This window comes from Nothobranchius furzeri, chromosome 6, assembly GCF_043380555.1.
Source record: "Nothobranchius furzeri strain GRZ-AD chromosome 6, NfurGRZ-RIMD1, whole genome shotgun sequence".
Lineage (NCBI taxonomy): Eukaryota > Metazoa > Chordata > Actinopteri > Cyprinodontiformes > Nothobranchiidae > Nothobranchius > Nothobranchius furzeri.
In genome coordinates this window covers 8,892,310-8,910,314 of record NC_091746.1, presented here as the reverse complement: position 1 = coordinate 8,910,314, position 18,005 = coordinate 8,892,310, and the positions used below count along the sequence as shown (strand labels likewise).

Below are 18,005 nucleotides of genomic sequence, written 5' to 3'. Positions count from 1 at the left end.
GGTCAGGTTTGTTTTAGAGTACTCCAATTAACAGCCCCCATTACCACAAAAAGGAATGGAGTCATTAGCACTTATGCTTTTTAAATGGCACCCAGAATTATGTTGCACGAAGCACAATTTCATATCATTCTGGGTTCATTTGTGTGAAAACAAGGTCCAATCAAGCTGAAACGTTACAAGAAGGTAGAATCTATTGAGTTGTAAGTGATCTGAACGTTTCATGATGATCGCACATTCCTAGAGGGGGTCAAACCATGTCCCAAAGGTCACCGGGCCTGGTGTAGTTTTAAAGAAGTAGTCCAGTTACACCTTTGTGGGCTTATAACTTGGCCTCTGAATGTCCTAGAGAGATCAGGTTTGTTTTAATGTACTCCAATCAACAGCCCCTACAACCACAAAATGGAATGGAGTCATTAGCACTTATGGTTTGTAAATGGTACCCAGAATTATGTTGCACGAAGCACAATTTCACATCATTCTGGGTTCATTTGTGTGAAAACAAGGTCCAATCAGGCTGAAACGTTACAAGAAGGCAGAATGTATTGAGTTGTAAGTGATCTGAACGTTTCATGATGATCGCACATTCCTATAGGGGGTAAAACCATGTCCCAAAGGTCACCGGGCCTGGCGTCACTTTAAAGAAGTAGTCCAGTTACACCTTTGTGGGCTTATAACTTGGCCTCTGAATGTACTAGAGAGATCGGGTTTGTTTTAATGTACTCCAATCAACAGCCCCTACAACCACAAAAAGGAATGGAGTCATTAGCACTTATGGTTTGTAAATAGCACCCAGAATTATGTTGCACGAAGCACAATTTCACATCATTCTGGGTCCATTTGTGTGAAAACAAGGTCCAGTCAGGCTGAAACGTTACAAGAAGGGAGAATCTATTGAGTTGTAAGTGATCTGAACGTTTCATGATGATCGCACATTCCTATAGGGGGTCAAACCATGTCCCAAAGGTCACCAGGCATTGGTGTCACTTTAAAGAAGTAGTCCAGTTACACATTTGTGGGCTTATAACTTGGCTTCTGAATATCCTAGAGAGGTAAGGTTTGTTTTAGAGTACTCCAATCAACAGCCCCCATTACCCCAAAAAGGAATGGAGTCATTAGCACTTATGGTTTTTAAATGGCACCCAGAATTATGTTGCACGAAGCACAGTTTCACATCATTCTGGGTTCATTTGTGTGAAAACAAGGTCCAATCAGGCAACAACGTTACAGGAAGGTAGAATCTATTGAGTTGTAAGTGATCTGAACGTTTCATGATGATAGCACTTTCCTAAGGGGGTCAAACCATGTCCCAAAGGTCACCGGATCTGGTGTCAATTTAAAGTAGTCCAGGAACACATTTGTGGGCTTATAACTTGGCCTCTGAATGTCCTAGAGAGATCAGATTTGTTTTAATGTACTCCAATCAACAGCCCCTACAACCACAAAAAGGAATGGAGTCATTAGCACTTATGGTTTGTAAATGGCACCCAGAATTATGTTGCACGAAGCACAATTTCACATCATTGTAACGTGAGGAAATATGAGTTTTCTGTCACAATGGTGGTGTTGGACTCAGCTGGGTCATAGCTGGGTCGCTGAGAACTTTCACCCACAGATTAAGACCTGAACGCCAGCGAGTCTGGGAGGAAACCATAACATCTGCCACCTGCAGTCTACCAGAAGATGTGTTTACATGAGTTGTACCCAGACCAAGTCAAAACATAAAGTTTAAACTTCTTTTTCTTGATTTTAATGTTAAAATATCCATTATCATTTTGCTCATCATAAATGTGTTTAATCAAATGAATGACTAGTATGCTTTGGGGTAATTATAATGGATTAATGAATCCACACTTAAGTAGATAATGTTGAATGTGTGGTACTGACCTTCACACTCAAGCACAAACATTCACACACATCCACACACACCTGCTCACAGTAAACTCCAGACACATTTGATGACGCACGTTTGCTTTGAGAAGAGAAAGGTTTTTGGTAAGTTTTCAGTCTTTTGATAGCAGTTCGTGTTGGACAACGAGAGAGAACAGACCTGAAAACCAAAGGGGGGGCAGAGCCTGTTGGCTCGTTCTTCCCCCCTTTCACGCTGTTTCTGCCAAGCCAGGCAGAATAGCTGAATCGCGACTTCTAACGAAGACTCATTACCGAGTCTTTTGATTTCTGAGTGAATTAACTTAAGAAAGCGCATCGATAAAACGCTCTACCATCCACGTGTACCGAGGGCAACTCAGGACCGGTTCCGTTCGACACCTATGTCTCCTGTCAGCCGCCGGTGTCATCTGGATGAACCACAACATCCTCCACGGCCCGGATCCGAAAGAGGGTCCACAAGAGTTCGGTGAGACAGAGCACGGTTTTAGCGTTTGATGCAGTTCTCTGATAAGACCTAAGTTTATCCAAACCATCACTTCACTCAGACACCTGTTTCTTCTTGAAGCAAAATCAGACTCACACACGCATTCATGTCACAACATTCTCAATCTTCATAAATTCACCAGAAGGTCTATTTGAGCAAGAACAGCATATAAACTGTTAAAAGATTGTCCCACAAAGTTGCCAATGTGATTGTTATTTCCTGTTTGTCAATTTTCAAAATCATTAGTTTAATTTGAAGAATTAAAACTTTTAATCCTTCAAACTTGTTTCCTCATTGAACTGAAACACAGACACTCAGATATTATCGGCAGTTTATGGATGAAAACAACCTTTGAGTCTTCTGAACAATATAAAATTTGGTTATTGATTTATTAAAATTAATATTCCGAATTAATACGTAGCATGGTTTCTCTTTCATAAAAGAGCATAAATCCATAACGCTACATTTAATGGCGAGCGTATCCAGTCTTCTATATCTGCGATATGTCTGATTTCTTACATCTAAAAGCTACAAACAACGCTTTTCTCTGTGTTTCACTTTGATGTCTTATTTTGAACTTAACCGGAAATTGGTCCGCTCACTAAATTCTCCGAACCTCAGAACCGAGACTACATTCTCGGACACCTTTCGTCTCAGTGTGTTGACACTGTGGGCGAGTTATTGTGGAAAATATCTCCATTGCATGGGCGACTTATAGAAACGGAATCTGAACGGAATGCCCGTAGGCACCTACTGTTGCTTGATTGCACGGTAAACGTCGTAAGCCGGGTTATGGCCGTCACGCGTTACTGCATTCAGATTGCGTACGCTTTTTAAAGTCCGTATTACAAGCGGGGCGAGATGCCTACTTGTTAATCGGGAAAGTTTGAGTCTGGTCGCTACAGACAAAGAACGCTAGACCTGGCCGGAGAGCTAAGCTAGCACCACAGTTAGACAAAAAGGGAACGCGTCCCGTTAGATTGTCATACCATTTCTGACACAGTCAGTCTGTGTCCTCACAAAACCCGCATTGGCGGTGGTTCTTGTAAATCGCTACGGTGTGTAGAATCTACATTTTGCTACGTTTGTCCGTCTGATAGTATCTCGGCAGCGTAGGGTTTATTATTTTTTTTTGTTATTTTTATTTTGGACCGGTGATCGGGTCGGCTTTCACAGCCTCCGTTGCTCGGTTCCATGCCTTTTTCTTCCATCTTGTGAAGTTGTGTGTATTCATTTCTCTATCAACAATTCCTTGTTTTACCCTGTGTCATAAAGTTAAGTAGGCTACGGACAGTCCTTGTTTGTGTGAGACATATTAAGGAATCTGCCCGGAGTTTTACGTCGGCTCAGAAGGTAAAAACGCGAGTTGCTCTGAACTTAATGGGAGATGGACGAGACACGACAAAATCTTTCTTGCACTGTTACACCTGGTGTAAGGTTCTCTGACGTTCTGCTTCCAGAACATGCCATGACGCAGGAGACTGTTCACCGGCCGAGCATCGCTGGTCCCTCCGCCCGCCCGAACGGGCCCGTTTTAGGCGGGTGCCACCGGTCCGGAGCAGTGGGGACTAGTGGCTGCGGTTCGGTGCCAGCTGCACTGGGTCGGAGGTGGTTCTGGTCTGCAATTCATGACGTGAATTCAAACAACATGCTGTTTGCGGTCACAACACTTTTTCTTTACTTTTATTTCTTCCAGGGGGTCAAAAACCCACCATCAACATCAAGGTTTGAAATAAACAACACTTTCTCTGCTGCTTTTAAGATGAATAAATCTCTTGAGCCTATGGTTAACCTCTCTGACAAACAGGTTGTGCTTAACCCTTTGTTTCCTAATGCTTCTCCTCTGTCATCCATGTTAAAGGCTGACCATCTCTCCAGCATGGGTGTGAAATCTTCAGGCTGTGACCCACCGCTTCAGTCAGAGGTCTGTTTTACTCGTCAGTCCGCCTCATGCACAAACCAGCTTCTTTATCGGGGCGTGATGGAAAAGTCAGCCGCCGTGAAACACTTGTGGTCTCCGGACGGAGCTACCATGCCATTTAAGGGGTTTGTGCCCGGACATCTTGACCTTTATGTGAATGACCTTGTCACTTTTCAGTTTGTGACCTCTGCTAATACGGTGGCCAATTCTTTTCTCCTTTCACAGGGGTGTGACTTAGTCTCGGGCCTCTGTGCTCTCTTTCCTGTGATTTCTCTTACAGGTGACCACGACGACACAGAAAACCCTGCGGTTTCCAGCAGTCCTGTGGTCAGTGGCGATATTAAAGGTGGCTCGGTGGTTGCTGCGCACACCTCTCTCACGGGCTCGGGAAGGCAACCCGGCCCGGGAGGTGTAGGTGCGTGCAGTGATGCTCTGCTCGGGGCCCCTCCTGACAAAGGGGGGGTGCTGAGTGGCTCTGAGTTTTCCATTGCGGACTTCAACCGGTTCGGGGGAACGCCTCCTCCGAGCGGGCGGGTCATTGCAGAAATCGACACTGACCTTCCACCAATTCGGCTGACAACATTGACCTCCGACCCGGAGTTAGGTGCTGCACCTTCTACGGGGCGGAGTTCTAGTCAGTCTGTAGATACTCTGGTTAAACCGGGTTTTTCTGATTCTGTGTGGGAACCTCCATCATTCTTGGGTATAAAGTATTCTTGGCTTCAGTTTTCAGGACAGACCATGTTCCCAAAGCTAGCATCATGTCTGTATCTGATTCTAAACATGGCTAGGTTGGCTTTGACACCCGTGACACAACCATCCTTGGATCACTCCTTTTCAGAACCTCCAAGTCCAACACCTCCAGGTCTTTGGACATCTGAACACCTACTCTTTCAGCACGATTCAGGTGACAATGTGCATCTTCTTGGTAATAGAGCTTTTAAGAGCTTAAGAACTGTTCTTTGTTATGCTTCTCCTGTCTCACAGACACGGCATACGTTTGAGAAACAAAAGGGGGGTGGGGAGCCTCCTCCCGCTTTGCGAGCATCATTTTCGCATTTCCAGTTCACTACTATTTCTGATCACAACAAAGTCGCCTCCGTTAAGCTGCAACACAACTTTGAGCAGGTAAAATCAGGTTCTGATCTAACAGCTAAACCATCAGCTTCGCTCCAGTTCCAAACGGAACCCTCAGGTAAATTCAAACAAGTTTCCCTGTGGGTTCGTAACACAAGATACAAACAGTTTGATAACCAAATCGCTTATGAGCCTGCTCCCACAGATACGTCCAAACTCGTGTCTCTGTGGGTCCGCAATACCAGATTCAAAACTCTATTCTGACCGACTCTATTCTGACCGGATTCTTTTCCACTGACTGGTGGACCGTTACAAATTCTCTCGTTTGTGGGATGAATTTTTAACAAATGTGATATCCTTTGGGTTTTTTTTTCAGGTTACCTGCCTCCAGCCAGGGTCCTGTTACTAACTCACATCTTTAGGGATTACTAACCTACTGATTTACATTTTTAGAACTGATTTACATCTCTATCTTTTTATTAGTGCTTTGTGTAGCATGATTATATTTGATTACAAAGTTAATTTTATTTTGTTACTATTTCCCTTAAAGGGCCACAAGCCAATTTGCCCTTCATTTTCATGATTATTTCCTTTATATATATGCCTTTAATTAATGCAGCCTGCTGAGTTGCACATATCAGTTAGGATTTACTTTCTTTTATTTGTGTTTTCCCTGCATCACGTTTTTACATGACACGTAGAACAGGGTGCAGTACATTTCTTCTTTAGATAATTCACAAAAGGCACCCACATTTTCCCAGAGGCACCCATAGATAGGTTTTGATTGAGTTCTTTGTTTTGCATCAAATGCTATCTATCGTGTGGGCTGTCTCACTTTGTCTCCTTCTCCGAGCTCGTATGGACTACATCCCATCAGAGGGGTCGTCTTCACCAGCCTTCAACTGGTTTCCTGTCGCATGGGGCTTCGGTCGTGGTTCGAGATGGGTCGAGGTCTGCGCTGGACTTCGCCTGGACTACGCCTGGGGAATACATCACCTGCCCAGCTCCGTGTGGTACACGAGCTGCTTATACTTTGCATACCTTTGCATTATTGCTGATGAAAATTAACTGCTATTGAAATAGCTCTGCTTTCAAGATTCCCTAAGTGGATTACTTTACAATGATTGCAACAGTTTTGGCCTTAATCATCTGATCAGGATAGACTCCCTTCTACACGAGACCTGTGGTGACGCTTCATCGTTCCTGCCTTCATCTGGGATGTCTACCTTCACGAGTACATCACGTTATTGTGGTTGTGACGTCAGGTGGCCTCTGCTTGACCTCCATGTCGTCACAAAAGGGGGGAATGTAACGTGAGGAAATATGAGTTTTCTGTCACAATGGTGGTGTTGGACTCAGCTGGGTCATAGCTGGGTCGCTGAGAACTTTCACCCACAGATTAAGACCTGAACGCCAGCGAGTCTGGGAGGAAACCATAACATCTGCCACCTGCAGTCTACCAGAAGATGTGTTTACATGAGTTGTACCCAGACCAAGTCAAAACATAAAGTTTAAACTTCTTTTTCTTGATTTTAATGTTAAAATAACCATTATCATTTTGCTCATTATAAATGTGTTTAATCAAATGAATGACTAGTATGCTTTGGGGTAATTATAATGGATTAATGAATCCACACTTAAGTAGATAATGTTGAATGTGTGGTACTGACCTTCACACTCAAGCACAAACATTCACACACATCCACACACACCTGCTCACAGTAAACTCCAGACACATTTGATGACGCACGTTTGCTTTGAGAAGAGAAAGGTTTTTGGTAAGTTTTCAGTCTTTTGATAGCAGTTCGTGTTGGACAACGAGAGAGAACAGACCTGAAAACCAAAGGGGGGGCAGAGCCTGTTGGCTCGTTCTTCCCCCCTTTCACGCTGTTTCTGCCAAGCCAGGCAGAATAGCTGAATCGCGACTTCTAGCGAAGACTCATTACCGAGTCTTTTGATTTCTGAGTGAATTAACTTAAGAAAGCGCATCGATAAAACGCTCTACCATCCACGTGTACCGAGGGCAACTCTGGACCGGTTCCGTTCGACACCTATGTCTCCTGTCAGCCGCCGGTGTCATCTGGATGAACCACAACATCCTCCACGGCCCGGATCCGAAAGAGGGTCCACAAGAGTTCGGTGAGACAGAGCACGGTTTTAGCGTTTGATGCAGTTCTCTGATAAGACCTAAGTTTATCCAAACCATCACTTCACTCAGACACATGTTTCTTCTTGAAGCAAAATCAGACTCACACACGCATTCATGTCACAACATTCTCAATCTTCATAAATTCACCAGAAGGTCTATTTGAGCAAGAACAGCATATAAACTGTTAAAAGATTGTCCCACAAAGTTGCCAATGTGATTGTTATTTCCTGTTTGTCAATTTTCAAAATCATTAGTTTAATTTGAAGAATTAAAACTTTTAATCCTTCAAACTTGTTTCCTCATTGAACTGAAACACAGACACTCAGATATTATCGGCAGTTTATGGATGAAAACAACCTTTGAGTCTTCTGAACAATATAAAATTTGGTTATTGATTTATTAAAATTAATATTCCGAATTAATACGTAGCATGGTTTCTCTTTCATAAAAGAGCATAAATCCATAACGCTACATCATTCTGGGTCCATTTGTGTGAAAACAAGGTCCAATCAGGCTGAAACGTTACAAGAAGGTAGAATCTATTGAGTTGTAAGTGATCTGAACGTTTCATGATGATCGCACAATCCTATAGGGGGTCAAACCATGTCCCAAAGGTCACCGGAGTGGTGTCAATTTAAAGAAGTAGTCCAGTTACACATTTGTGGGCTTATAACTTGGCTTCTGAATGTCCTAGAGAGATCAGGTTTGTTTTAGTGTACTCCAATCAACAGCCCCTACAACCACAAAAAGGAATGGAGTCATTAGCACCTATGGTTTTTAAATGGCACCCAGAATTATGTTGCACGAAGCACAATTTCACATCATTCTGGGTCCATTTGTGTGAAAACAAGGTCCAGTCAGGCTGAAACGTTACAGGAAGGTAGAATCTATTGAGTTGTAAGTGATCTGAACGTTTCATGATGATAGCACTTTCCTAAGGGGGTCAAACCATGTCCCAAACGTCACCGAATCTGGTGTCAATTTAAAGAAGATGTCCAGTTACACATTTGTGGGCTTATAACTTGGCTTCTGAATGTCCTAGAGAGATCAGGTTTGTTTTAGTGTACTCCAATCAACAGCCCCTACAACCACAAAAAGGAATGGAGTCATTAGCACTTATGGTTTGTAAATGGCACCCAGAATTATGTTGCACAAAGCACTATTTCACATCATTCTGGGTCCATTTGTGTGAAAACAAGGTCCAATCAGGCTGAAACGTTACAAGAAGGTAGAATCTATTGAGTTGTAAGTGATCTGAACGTTTCATGATGATCGCACATTCCTATAGGGGGTCAAACCATGTCCCAAAGGTCACCGGGCCTGGTGTCACTTTAAAGAAGTAGTCCAGTTACACCTTTGTGGGCTTATAAGTTGGCTTCTGAATATCCTAGAGAGGTCAGGTTTGTTTTAGTGTACTCCAATTAACAGCCCCCATTACCACAAAAAGGAATGGAGTCATTAGCACTTATGGTTTTTAAATGGCACCCAGAATTATGTTGCACGAAGCACAATTTCACATCATTCTGGGTTCATTTGTGTGAAAACAAGGTCCAATCAGGCTGAAACGTTACAAGAAGGTAGAATCTATTGAGTTGTAAGTGATCTGAACATTTCATGATGATCGCACATTCCTATAGGGTGTAAAACCATGTCCCAAAGGTCACCAGGCCTGGTGTCACTTTAAAGAAGTAGTCCAGTTACGCATTTGTGGGCTTATAACTTGGCTTCTGAATATCCTACAGAGGTCAGGTTTGTTTTAGAGTACTCCAATTAACAGCCCCCATTACCCCAAAAAGGAATGGAGTCATTAGAACTTATGGTTTTTAAATGGCACCCAGAATTATGTTGCACAAAGCACAATTTCACATCATTCTGGGTTCATTTGTGTGAAAACAAGGTCCAATCAGGCAGAAACGTTACAGAAGGTAGAATCTATTGAGTTGTAAGTGATCTGAACGTTTCATGATGATAGCACTTTCCTAAGGGGGTCAAACCATGTCCCAAAGGTCACCGGATCTGGTGTCAATTTAAAGAAGTAGTCCACTTACACCTTTGTGGGCTTATAACTTGGCTTCTGAATATCCTAGAGAGGTCAGGTTTGTTTTAGAGTACTCCAATTAACAGCCCCCATTACCACAAAAAGGAATGCAGTCATTAGCACTTATGGTTTTTAAATGGCACCCAGAATTATGTTGCACGAAGCACAATTTCACATCATTCTGGGTTCATTTGTGTGAAAACAAGGTCCAATCAGGCTGAAACGTTACAAGAAGGAAGAATCTATTGAGTTGTAAGTGATCTGAACGTTTCATGATGATCGCACATTCATATAGGGGGTCAAACCATGTCCCAAAGGTCACCGGGCCTGGCGTCACTTTAAAGAAGTAGTCCAGTTACACCTTTGTGGGCTTATAACTTGGCCTCTGAATGTACTAGAGTGATCAGGTTTGTTTTAATGTACTCCAGTCAAAAGCCCCTACAACCACAAAAAGGAATGGAGTCATTAGCACTTATGGTTTGTAAATTGCACCCAGAATTATGTTGCACGAAGCACAATTTCACATCATTCTGGGTCCATTTGTGTGAAAACAAGGTCCAGTCAGGCTGAAACGTTACAAGAAGGTAGAATCTATTGAGTTGTAAGTGATCTGAACGTTTCATGATGATCGCACATTCCTATAGGGGGTAAAACCATGTCCCAAAGGTCACCAGGCCTGGTGTCACTTTAAAGAAGTAGTCCAGTTACACATTTGTGGGCTTATAACATGGCTTCTGAATGTCCTAGAGAGATCAGGTTTCTTTTAGTGTACTCCAATCAACAGCCCCTACAACCACAAAAAGGAATGGCGTCATTAGCACTTATGGTTTGTAAATGGCACCCAGAATTATGTTGCACGAAGCACAATTTCACATCATTCTGGGTCCATTTGTGTGAAAACAAGGTCCAATCAGGCTGAAACGTTACAAGAAGGTAGAATCTATTGAGTTGTAAGTGATCTGAACATTTTATGATGATCGCACATTCCTATAGGGGGTAAAACCATGTCCCAAAGGTCACCAGGCCTGGTGTCACTTTAAAGAAGTAGTCCAGTTACACATTTGTGGGCTTATAACTTGGCTTCTGAATGTCCTAGAGAGATCAGGTTTGTTTTAGTGTACTCCAATCAACAGACCCTACAACCACAAAAAGGAATGGAGTCATTAGCACTTATGTTTTTTAAATGGCACCCAGAATTATGTTGCACGAAGCACAATTTCAGATCATTCTGGGTTCATTTGAGTGAAAACAAGGTCCAATCAGGCTGAAACGTTACAAGAAGGTAGAATCTATTGAGTTGTAAGTGATCTGAACGTTTCATGATGATCGCACATTCCTATAGGGGGTCAAACCATGTCCCAAAGGTCACCGGATCTGGTGTCAATTTAAAGAAGTAGTCCAGTTACACATTTGTGGGCTTATAACTTGGCTTCTGAATGTCCTAGAGAGATTAGGTTTCTTTTAGTGTACTCCAATCAACAGCCCCTACAACCACAAAAAGGAATGGAGTCATTAGCACTTAAGGTTTGTAAATGGCACCCAGAATTATGTTGCACGAAGCACAATTTCAGATCATTCTGGGTTCATTTGTGTGAAAACAAGGTCCAATCAGGCTGAAACGTTACAAGAAGGTAGAATCTATTGAGTTGTAAGTGATCTGAACGTTTCATGATGATCGCACATTCCTATAGGGGGACAAACCATGTCCCAAAAGTCACCGGGCCTGGTGTCACTTTAAAGAAGTAGTCCAGTTACACCTTTGTGGGCTTATAACTTGGCTTCTGAATATCCTAGAGAGGTCAGGTTTGTTTTAGAGTACTCCAATTAACAGCCCCCATTACCACAACAAGGAATGCAGTCATTAGCACTTATGGTTTTTAAATGGCACCCAGAATGATGTTGCACGAAGCACAATTTCACATCATTCTGGGTTCATTTGTGTGAAAACAAGGTCCAATCAGGCTGAAACGTTACAAGAAGGCAGAATCTATTGAGTTGTAAGTGATCTGAACGTTTCATGATGATCGCACATTCCTATAGGGGGTCAAACCATGTCCCAAAGGTCACCGGGCCTGGCGTCACTTTAAAGAAGTAGTCCAGTTACACCTTTGTGGGCTTATAACTTGGCCTCTGAATGTACTAGAGAGATCAGGTTTGTTTTAATGTACTCCATTCAACAGCCCCTACAACCACAAAAAGGAATGGCGTCATTAGCACTTATGGTTTGTAAATGGCACCCAGAATTATGTTGCACGAAGCACAATTTCACATCATTCTGGGTCCATTTGTGTGAAAACAAGGTCCAATCAGGCTGAAACGTTACAAGAAGGTAGAATCTATTGAGTTGTAAGTGATCTGAACATTTCATGATGATCGCACATTCCTATAGGGGGTAAAACCATGTCCCAAAGGTCACCAGGCCTGGTGTCACTTTAAAGAAGTAGTCCAGTTACACATTTGTGGGCTTATAACTTGGCTTCTGAATATCCTAGAGAGGTCAGGTTTGTTTTAGAGTACTCCAATTAACAGCCCCCATTACCACAAAAAGGAATGGAGTCATTAGCACTTATGCTTTTTAAATGGCACCCAGAATTATGTTGCACGAAGCATAATTTCATATCATTCTGGGTTCATTTGTGTGAAAACAAGGTCCAATCAGGCTGAAACGTTACAAGAAGGTAGAATCTATTGAGTTGTAAGTGATTTGAACGTTTCATGATGATCGCACATTCCTATAGGGGGTCAAACCATGTCCCAAAGGTCACCGGGCCTGGTGTAGTTTTAAAGAAGTAGTCCAGTTACACCTTTGTGGGCTTATAACTTGGCCTCTGAATGTCCTAGAGAGATCAGGTTTGTTTTAATGTACTCCAATCAACAACCCCTACAACCACAAAAAGGAATGGAGTCATTAGCACTTATGGTTTGTAAATGGTACCAAGAATTATGTTGCACGAAGCACAATTTCACATCATTCTGGGTCCATTTGTGTGAAAACAAGGTCCAATCAGGCTGAAACGTTACAAGAAGGTAGAATCTATTGAGTTGAAAGTGATCTGAACGTTTCATGATGATCGCACATTCCCATAGGGGGTAAAACCATGTCCCAAAGGTCACCAGGCCTGGTGTCACTTTAAAGAAGTAGTCCAGTTACACATTTGTGGGCTTATAACTTGGCTTCTGAATGTCCTAGAGAGATCAGGTTTGTTTTAGTGTACTCCAATCAACAGCCCCTACAACCACAAAAAGGAATGGAGTCATTAGCACTTATGGTTTTTAAATGGCACCCAGAATTATGTTGCACGAAGCACAATTTCACATCATTCTGGGTTCATTTGTGTGAAAACAAGGTCCAATAAGGCTGAAACGTTACAAAAAGGTAGAATCTATTGAGTTGTAAGTGATCTGAACGTTTCATGATGATCGCACATTCCTATAGGGGGTCAAACCATGTCCCAAAGGTTACCGGGCCTGGTGTAGCTTTAAAGAAGTAGTCCAGTTACACCTTTGTGGGCTTTTAACTTGGCTTCTGAATATCCTAGAGAGATCAGGTTTGTTTTAATGTACTCCAATCAACAGCCCCTACAACCACAAAAAGGAATGGAGTCATTAGCACTTATGGTTTGTAAATGGTACCCAGAATTATGTTGCACGAAGCACAATTTCACATCATTCTGGGTCCATTTGTGTGAAAACAAGGTCCAATCAGGCTGAAACGTTACAAGAAGGTAGAATCTATTGAGTTGAAAGTGATCTGAACGTTTCATGATGATCGCACATTCCTATAGGGGGTAAAACCATGTCCCAAAGGTCACCAGGCCTGGTGTCACTTTAAAGAAGTAGTCCAGTTACACATTTGTGGGCTTATAACTTGGCTTCTGAATGTCCTAGAGAGATCAGGTTTGTTTTAGTGTACTCCAATCAACAGCCCCTACAACCACAAAAAGGAATGGAGTCATTAGCACTTATGGTTTTTAAATGGCACCCAGAATTATGTTGCACGAAGCACAATTTAACATCATTCTGGGATCATTTGTGTGAAAACAAGGTCCAATAAGGCTGAAACGTTACAAGAAGGTAGAATCTATTGAGTTGTAAGTGATCTGAACGTTTCATGATGATCGCACATTCCTATAGGGGGTCAAACCATGTCCCAAAGGTTACCGGGCCTGGTGTCACTTTAAAGAAGTAGTCCAGTTACACTTTTGTGGGCTTATAACTTGGCTTCTGAATATCCTAGAGAGGTCAGGTTTGTTTTTGAGAACTCCAATTAACAGCCCCCATTACCACAAAAAGGAATGGAGTCATTAGCACTTATGGTTTTTAAATGGCACCCAGAATTATGTTGCACGAAGCACAATTTCACATCATTCTGGGTTCATTTGTGTGAAAACAAGGTCCAATCAGGCTGAAATGTTACAAGAAGGTAGAATCTATTGAGTTGTAAGTGATCTGAACGTTTCATGATGATCGCACATTCCTATAGGGGGGTCAAACCATGTCCCAAAGGTCACCGGGCCTGGTGTCACTTTAAAGAAGTAGTCCAGTTACACCTTTGTGGGCTTATAACTTGGCCTCTGAATGTCCTAGAGAGATCAGGTTTGTTTTAATGTACTCCAATCAACAGCCCCTACAACCACAAAAAGGAATGGAGTCATTAGCACTTATGGTTTTTAAATGGCACCCAGAATTATGTTGCACGAAGCACAATTTCACATCATTCTGGGTCCATTTGTGTGAAAACAAGGTCCAATCAGGCTGAAACGTTACAAGAAGGTAGAATCTATTGAGTTGTAAGTGATCTGAATGTTTCATGATGATCGCACATTCCTATAGGGGGTCAAACTATGTCCCAAAGGTCACCGGGCCTGGTGTCACTTTAAAGTAGTCCAGTTACACATTTGTGGGTTTATAACTTGGCTTCTGAATATCCTAGAGAGGTCAGGTTTGTTTTAGAGTACTCCAATTAACAGCCCCCATTACCCCAAAAAGGAATGGAGTCATTAGCACTTATGGTTTTTAAATGGCACCAAGAATTATGTTGCACGAATCATAATTTCACATCATTCTGGGTTCATTTGTGTGAAAACAAGGTCCAATCAGGCAGAAACGTTACAGGAAGGTAGAATCTATTGAGTTGTAAGTGATCTGAACGTTTCATGATGATCGCACATTCCTATAGGGGGTCAAACCATGTCCCAAAGGTCACCGGGCCTGGCGTCACTTTAAAGAAGTAGTCCAGTTACACCTTTGTGGGCTTATAACTTGGCTTCTGAATATCCTAGAGAGGTCAGGTTTGTTTTAGAGTACTCCAATTAACAGCCCCTACAACCACAAAAAGGAATGGAGTCATTAGCACTTATGGTTTGTAAATGGCACCCAGAATTATGTTGCACGAAGCACAATTTAACATCATTCTGGGTCCATTTGTGTGAAAACAAGGTCCAGTCAGGCTGAAACGTTACAAGAAGGTAGAATCTATTGAGTTGTAAGTGATCTGAACGTTTCATGTTGATCGCACATTCCTATAGGGGGTAAAACCATGTCCCAAAGGTCACCAGGCCTGGTGTCACTTTAAAGAAGTAGTCCAGTTACACATTTGTGGGCTTATAACTTGGCTTCTGAATGTCCTAGAGAGATCAGGTTTGTTTTAGTGTACTCCAATCAACAGCCCCTACAACCACAAAAAGGAATGGAGTCATTAGCATTTATGGTTTTTAAATGGCACCCAGAATTATGTTGCACGAAGCACAATTTCAGATCATTCTGGGTTCATTTGTGTGAAAACAAGGTCCAATCAGGCTGAAACGTTACAAGAAGGTAGAATCTATTGAGTTGTAAGTGATCTGAACGTTTCATGATGATCGCGCATTCCTATAGGGGGTCAAACCATGTCCCAAAGGTCACCGGGCCTGGTGTCACTTTAAAGAAGTAGTCCAGTTACACATTAGTGGGCTTATAACTTGGCTTCTGAATGTCCTAGAGAGATCAGGTTTGTTTTATTGTACTCCAATCAACAGCCCCTACAACCACAAAAAGGAATGGAGTCATTAGCACTTATGGTTTTTAAATGGCACCCAGAATTATGGTGCACGAAGTACAATTTCACATCATTCTGGGTTCATTTGTGTGAAAACAAGGTCCAATCAGGCTGAAACGTTACAAGAAGGTAGAATCTATTGAGTTGTAAGTGATCTGAACGTTTCATGATGATCGCACATTCCTATAGGGTGTCAAACCATGTCCCAAAGGTCACCGGGCCTGGTGTCACTTTAAAGAAGTAGTCCAGTTACACCTTTGTGGGCTTATAACTTGGCTTCTGAATATCCTAGAGAGGTCAGGTTTGTTTTAGAGTACTCCAATTAACAGCCCCCATTACCACAAAAAGGAATGCAGTCATTAGCACTTATGGTTTTTAAATGGCACCCAGAATTATGTTGCACGAAGCACAATTTCACATCATTCTGGGTTCATTTGTGTGAAAACAAGGTCCAATCAGGCTGAAATGTTACAAGAAGGTAGAATCTATTGAGTTGTAAGTGATCTGAACGTTTCATGATGATCGCACATTCCTATAGGGGGGTCAAACCATGTCCCAAAGGTCACCGGGCCTGGTGTCACTTTAAAGAAGTAGTCCAGTTACACCTTTGTGGGCTTATAACTTGGCCTCTGAATGTCCTAGAGAGATCAGGTTTGTTTTAATGTACTCCAATCAACAGCCCCTACAACCACAAAAAGGAATGGAGTCATTAGCACTTATGGTTTTTAAATGGCACCCAGAATTATGTTGCACGAAGCACAATTTCACATCATTCTGGGTCCATTTGTGTGAAAACAAGGTCCAATCAGGCTGAAACGTTACAAGAAGGTAGAATCTATTGAGTTGTAAGTGATCTGAATGTTTCATGATGATCGCACATTCCTATAGGGGGTGAAACTATGTCCCAAAGGTCACCGGGCCTGGTGTCACTTTAAAGTAGTCCAGTTACACATTTGTGGGCTTATAACTTGGCTTCTGAATATCCTAGAGAGGTCAGGTTTGTTTTTGAGAACTCCAATTAACAGCCCCCATTACCACAAAAAGGAATGGAGTCATTAGCACTTATGGTTTTTAAATGGCACCCAGAATTATGTTGCACGAAGCACAATTTCACATCATTCTGGGTTCATTTGTGTGAAAACAAGGTCCAATCAGGCTGAAATGTTACAAGAAGGTAGAATCTATTGAGTTGTAAGTGATCTGAACGTTTCATGATGATCGCACATTCCTATAGGGGGGTCAAACCATGTCCCAAAGGTCACCGGGCCTGGTGTCACTTTAAAGAAGTAGTCCAGTTACACCTTTGTGGGCTTATAACTTGGCCTCTGAATGTCCTAGAGAGATCAGGTTTGTTTTAATGTACTCCAATCAACAGCCCCTACAACCACAAAAAGGAATGGAGTCATTAGCACTTATGGTTTTTAAATGGCACCCAGAATTATGTTGCACGAAGCACAATTTCACATCATTCTGGGTCCATTTGTGTGAAAACAAGGTCCAATCAGGCTGAAACGTTACAAGAAGGTAGAATCTATTGAGTTGTAAGTGATCTGAATGTTTCATGATGATCGCACATTCCTATAGGGGGTCAAACTATGTCCCAAAGGTCACCGGGCCTGGTGTCACTTTAAAGTAGTCCAGTTACACATTTGTGGGTTTATAACTTGGCTTCTGAATATCCTAGAGAGGTCAGGTTTGTTTTAGAGTACTCCAATTAACAGCCCCCATTACCCCAAAAAGGAATGGAGTCATTAGCACTTATGGTTTTTAAATGGCACCAAGAATTATGTTGCACGAATCATAATTTCACATCATTCTGGGTTCATTTGTGTGAAAACAAGGTCCAATCAGGCAGAAACGTTACAGGAAGGTAGAATCTATTGAGTTGTAAGTGATCTGAACGTTTCATGATGATCGCACATTCCTATAGGGGGTCAAACCATGTCCCAAAGGTCACCGGGCCTGGCGTCACTTTAAAGAAGTAGTCCAGTTACACCTTTGTGGGCTTATAACTTGGCTTCTGAATATCCTAGAGAGGTCAGGTTTGTTTTAGAGTACTCCAATTAACAGCCCCTACAACCACAAAAAGGAATGGAGTCATTAGCACTTATGGTTTGTAAATGGCACCCAGAATTATGTTGCACGAAGCACAATTTAACATCATTCTGGGTCCATTTGTGTGAAAACAAGGTCCAGTCAGGCTGAAACGTTACAAGAAGGTAGAATCTATTGAGTTGTAAGTGATCTGAACGTTTCATGTTGATCGCACATTCCTATAGGGGGTAAAACCATGTCCCAAAGGTCACCAGGCCTGGTGTCACTTTAAAGAAGTAGTCCAGTTACACATTTGTGGGCTTATAACTTGGCTTCTGAATGTCCTAGAGAGATCAGGTTTGTTTTAGTGTACTCCAA

The 18,005-nt window shown here is 42.2% G+C and overlaps 1 protein-coding gene across 1 annotated transcript; it reads left to right on the top strand.

Moving 5' to 3' along the window:
* Positions 1–3,540: 3,540 nt before the first annotated feature.
* Positions 3,541–5,390, top strand: LOC139070239 (uncharacterized). Its single transcript, XM_070551963.1, has 2 exons — positions 3,541–5,199; positions 5,280–5,390. The coding sequence occupies exons 1-2, from the start codon at positions 3,759–3,761 to the stop codon at positions 5,294–5,296; spliced, it is 1,458 nt and encodes a 485-aa protein (XP_070408064.1). The 5' UTR covers positions 3,541–3,758; the 3' UTR covers positions 5,297–5,390.
* The last annotated feature ends 12,615 nt before the right edge of the window (positions 5,391–18,005 follow it).